The sequence below is a fragment of the Perkinsus marinus genome, assembly GCF_000006405.1.
Source record: "Perkinsus marinus ATCC 50983 genomic scaffold scf_1104296934592, whole genome shotgun sequence".
NCBI classification, from domain to species: Eukaryota; Perkinsozoa; order Perkinsida; family Perkinsidae; genus Perkinsus; species Perkinsus marinus.
The window spans coordinates 65,304-70,195 of record NW_003214713.1 but is presented as its reverse complement, the minus strand read 5'-3'; the positions used below and the strand labels follow the sequence as shown (position 1 = coordinate 70,195).

General features: G+C 45.4%; 2 protein-coding genes across 2 annotated transcripts in view; both read left to right on the top strand.

Moving 5' to 3' along the window:
• Window positions 1–3,379: 3,379 nt before the first annotated feature.
• On the top strand, window positions 3,380–4,618 carry Pmar_PMAR018162 (Major intracellular serine protease precursor, putative; the record flags this gene model as incomplete). Its single annotated transcript, XM_002784782.1, has 1 exon — window positions 3,380–4,618. One exon carries the CDS (start codon window positions 3,380–3,382, stop codon window positions 4,616–4,618), a length of 1,239 nt encoding a protein of 412 aa, XP_002784828.1.
• Window positions 4,619–4,661: 43 nt separating this feature from the next.
• Pmar_PMAR018161 (hypothetical protein) overlaps window positions 4,662–4,892 on the top strand; it is a gene marked incomplete at both ends in the record, with an annotated part of 394 nt that continues 163 nt past the window's right edge. Inside the window, 2 exons of the mRNA XM_002784781.1 lie at window positions 4,662–4,704; window positions 4,856–4,892. Coding sequence (XP_002784827.1) covers window positions 4,662–4,704; window positions 4,856–4,892 — 80 coding nt within the window. The remainder of the gene's footprint in view (window positions 4,705–4,855) is intronic.

The following is a 4,892-nucleotide window of genomic DNA, read 5'->3' as shown; positions in this document are numbered from 1 at the left end:
CACACATACCCGCCTTCTTTGGAATGCTTCCTATTTTAGCTCTTTTGCATCCTTAGGGCAACCTACCCATCATGAAAGAGGTAGTTGAGCCTCTCCCTCTTTTTGCAGCCATAACACTCAATTCCATCTGATTGGCCCAATTTTCATCCTCAAATTGATAGTATGAGGCCAGGACCTACCTCACTATGCTGCTCATCCCCAGTAGACGCTAGTTAATTGGGCTCTCGACTTTGGAAGCCAGGGATAGGCGAAGCCTGATGACACTTGTTGGGTCTTGAAGGTTAGCGATATCGTGACCATCATTTTGACGCTCACCGCAGGCGCTGATGGTATCTCGAGCTGACCATATCTGTATGCAGCAAGCTCATAAGAACTTCAATACACACCAAATACATACAAATATTTGCTGAGTTCGATGAGAAATCACTACAGTACATATCTGTATAAAAGAACCGCATGCACTTCACGTGAATTTTCACGTCGGGGTAGATTGAGGTGAAAGATATGTCGGCACTATAACTTTGAGAAAAACCCTTATGTGAACAATTTCAAATTGCTCACAACACAAATTGTCAATTTGTGTTATTCACGACACCCTTGGGGAAACCAGTTCCATGAATGACCTGAACTATTTTGTGTGAAAGTTGTTAAGTTGAGTATCTTATGTTCTCGTATGGAAGATACGAAGGAGGTTAAGTTGACTCCCACTTGCCGACACAAGAACATCTTCAGCAATATCACATCACAGGGAATTCACATGGAATATATGAATGAAGACTACTTGAACATACTCAATAACATCATCACATGAATAGATAGATTAGATTATGTCTATTGCACTCAAAAAAGTTTAATACGCTTCTCGCCTCTATCCGAAAACTGTGCTAGTAGGATAACATATTCCCTCTCTTCAATTCTCAAGATGTAGAAGGTTCCTTTAAAGTTGCCAACAGGGCTGGTCAATAGATAACCATCAACCTCCAGTTCTACATGGTGTGTCGAACCATGTGATCTTTCTCTAGCCAAGAGGAAGACCTTCTTATCTCCTTCACGTGGGTCTCTCAGTAGGACTTTAATTGTTTTATCAGTATCACCATATAACGATACATTCCGAACCGACTTGTCTTCAGGCAAAAGTGGTTGAACTCGAGTGAGATCAAGGCTTAGTTCAGATGGTGGATTCTCGTCAACTAGAACGACCTTCACTAAATCCCTCTCTCTATCTTGCGTGAGCGTGTGGGGTCCGGTGGGCCAAAGGTGTTCACGATAAGTAAAACTGTTCTTAAGGGTAAAGGTGCTGGGTCGGGTTGTATGCATAAAACTGCCTTTGACCCTTTGAACAGCGTAAGATTCTATAGAGGGACGCTCTTGAATCATAGACTCGAAGCCAGATATGAGGTGCATCTGAATGAGATACAAATTAGGTTATAAACATGATGACTTTCGAAATCACCTGTCGACCGAGTTCAGTTGTTTTACTCCAACACAGGATCTCGTCCTCAAATTGTCTCTTGACAAAACCGCCCTCTTCAGGGTTTTGCTCGCACATTAAGTACTCGAAAAGAGTGTTCTTGTTGGCCTCGACAATGAGCGGTAGAACACTGGTGACCGATACGAAGGTGTTGAAGAATTTCATTGGACTCGAATGAAGAGATATTATGGGAGCTGAATGAACGACGACACGTGACATTCCTTCACTTCACATAGCCCACACGTCATTCACTGTCAGTTTGAAACTGAGCTAAGGTTTTACACTTGCGGCATCGATTGAGGTACAAGTACCATACAAAAAGACATACGTTCCCTTCAGTTTATTTACTTCTCTTACCGACTTTCATAAGTAAATTTCCCTGTAAGAATACGCAACCGTTTCAAAAGTAATCGCCACTGTGCGACCAAACATAATGATGACAACTTCAGAAGCTATATTCGGTGAGACGATACATTCTCGTGGTTGAGCATCCCAAACTTTGACAGAAATCTAGTCATAAGTGGACGGCTATTCTGCAGGTTTTGTTGTCGACTTTCACAAAAAAGAGACTCTATTGATGGAGCTGAGAACAAAGCTAGGCTCTATGAAGTACAGTCAATTACTGTAATTCATAATATCACTGTACTTCATTGTCAGTTATATTGATAAGTCCTGCGCTGAGGTGCGTAAGGTCTACGCAATGCTGGTTAGTCTATTTGCGGCTGACAAGCTGTGATGGTTGACACAATTGTTGACATTGTCAACAATTTGTTGTCTACTTTCGTTCTCATTGATCATTAGCTATGCGCTGTTTATCTGTGCTGTCCGTTTAGTCTGTTGCTATAAGCTACAACACTTTGTCTTGTGTTCTGAGTATTACACAACCAGTACGAGATCCGAGGCTTCGTGGAACTTGGAGGCTTCTTGAACACGGTGGGAGCCATGGTAGCGAGATTACCAGCAAGGTCGAGCGCCTGCTCTTACTTCGGAAATTAACAATACAGCTCATCTGCAGTCCTATACCCTGGATTGGCCTTTCGTACTTCCTTGAAGGAAGTTCCTGTCGATGGTGCCGAAGCGCCTATTCTGGGAGCGTTGAATCGTTTAGAATGACAAGAAGTCGCCGCTCTAGATTTGACAAATAAAGGGTTGAGTGCCAGTTCGGAGGTTGCAGCCAGTCCAGGCAAGGGGACTCTCTGTCTCCTAACATTCCGATCCACGGTATGTTCTCGTCACTCCGGGTGACGTGACGCCATTGGTGACGTTACGTGCGCTCGTTGCCGCCCACAACCTATTCGATTATGCCGCTCCATTTGATCGCTTTGTTGCTCATCTCATTTTCAGTTCTTATCTCTCGTACACTTGTCTAGCTAGTTTCTATCTTTGTTGATTCTAACAATGTTAAAGAACTCTAAATTTGAACTGGTGGAGTAGGGGTATGAAGACAGCTTGTCAATCGTCTGACTTTAGGTTGGACAAAGCTTGAATAGACACTCTCCCTGCACTGAAAAGATTCTGCCCTTCTTATGTTCTTCACTGTTCAACGCAACATAAGATGTGTAGCGGATCTACACCAGAACTTGGGCCTGCGTGTGAAAATGTCACGCATGCGCAAATGTGCGTCTGCGTCTGCGTTTTCACGTGCCGGGCGCGCGTGAAACGAAGGGTATACAGAATTAAAAAACTTCGCTATAACCAGTGTCAATTCCATTTGAGGGCAGAGATACTGAACCCAAGAGCTGCCATAGCTTCGTCTTTTCTGCACATAACAGCTCCATGTCAAAGTGCTCTACCCTCTTCTGGACTCTCTTCGGCATCACTATCAGCTTTGGTGTGAGCACTGGTAGTCGCACGCTGCTAAGGATATCTCACCGTGGAGTCCCACTCGACATTCGTCATGTGCCAAGAATGATGGCACAGGCTCTCGCGGCCTCTGACGGAACGGTACAATCTCTCAGTCAAGATGATCTTGATTGTGAACGATGCTTCGCACAAGATGATATGGTCTATGACTTGAAGGCATTGGGGGTACAAATTATAGACTCCAGTTGTCCGGCTGGTCAAAATCAAATTCTGAACTACTTGAGGAAAGCAGAACATATGTTGAGCATCGACTTCGATTGCGATCCCGACTCGACGGTCTCTCTGCATCCGACTTTCACCACGGACAGGACCTCGTGCACTGGTGGCAATCCTGCTCTCGGCACAAACGACCCAGGTTCTTCATGCCAGCGTAACCTCGAGGTTATCAATTTAGGCGCTGCTTTTGAAGCGGTTCGCTCAGCCGGACGGGAGCTGAAGGATGTTGTGTTGGCTATCATCGACACTGGTGTTGACATGACTCATCCTGATCTGGTCACTCAGTTCTGGAGGAATCATCACAATAATATCGGCTACAACTTCCTATTCAACAATACTAATGTAACTGATGACCATGGTCACGGTACTCACTGTGCTGGTATCGCTGCAGCTCAGACTAACAATTGCATTGGCATCGCAGGGGTGACAAATATAGATGGGTCTGCGCCAAAAGTCAAGCTGATGATACTCAAGTTCATTAATGCGTCCGGGATTGGCTATCAGAGTGATTCACTGAGAGCCCTCGACTTCGCGATTGAAAAGGGTGCAGCATTCTCCTCTCATTCCTACCGATGGCCTAATAGGAGTGAGATTTTTGAGACCGCATACAAGAACGCCGCTGCTGCTGGGCATTTGGCCTTTTTTGGGGCTGGAAACGAGGAGGTCAATTTGGATGATGCACCGGTGTATCCGTGCTCCTACGCTGAAGAAACGTCAATGGTCTGTGTGGCCGCCAGTACCTCCGATCCAACCAAGACTATCTGGCTCGCCTCTTTCTCGAATGCTGGTTCTGTTACGAAGGTTGCCGCACCCGGTAGTGCTATTTATTCAACTATGCCAGACGGGCAGTATGATTTTATGACTGGTACATCGATGTCGACTCCTACGGTTGCCGGTGTGGCGGCTTTGCTGGGTACGCTCGGTCTAGATAGTCAAAAAATAGTGGACACTATTATGAAGTCTCGGACCGAAGATTTACAGAATAAGTTCGGGCTATCTGATATCGGGTTAATAAATGCCTACAAAGCAGTCCAAATAGCTCTGAGCTCGCCGGCTACACGCTATTGATGCTCCATCAGTCTGTGCGGCATAGAGCGTCACCTTCCTGTAAATGGATACAGACTTTCTCCTTGTACTTGCATACAAGGGTGTAAGTATAGGGTACATTCTGTACTATTGATTTTGAGCATTGAGCGCTACTAGTTCGTAAGTTCGTAGCCATCTTGGCTCTAGGGTCAAGTGTACGTCTGGGTCGCATCTTTCCAGCTAATGTCGGGTCGTGTTGACAGTGTCAACTTGACACAGGAGAACGACAGGAGGCACCGGGCATCAACATAGTGGC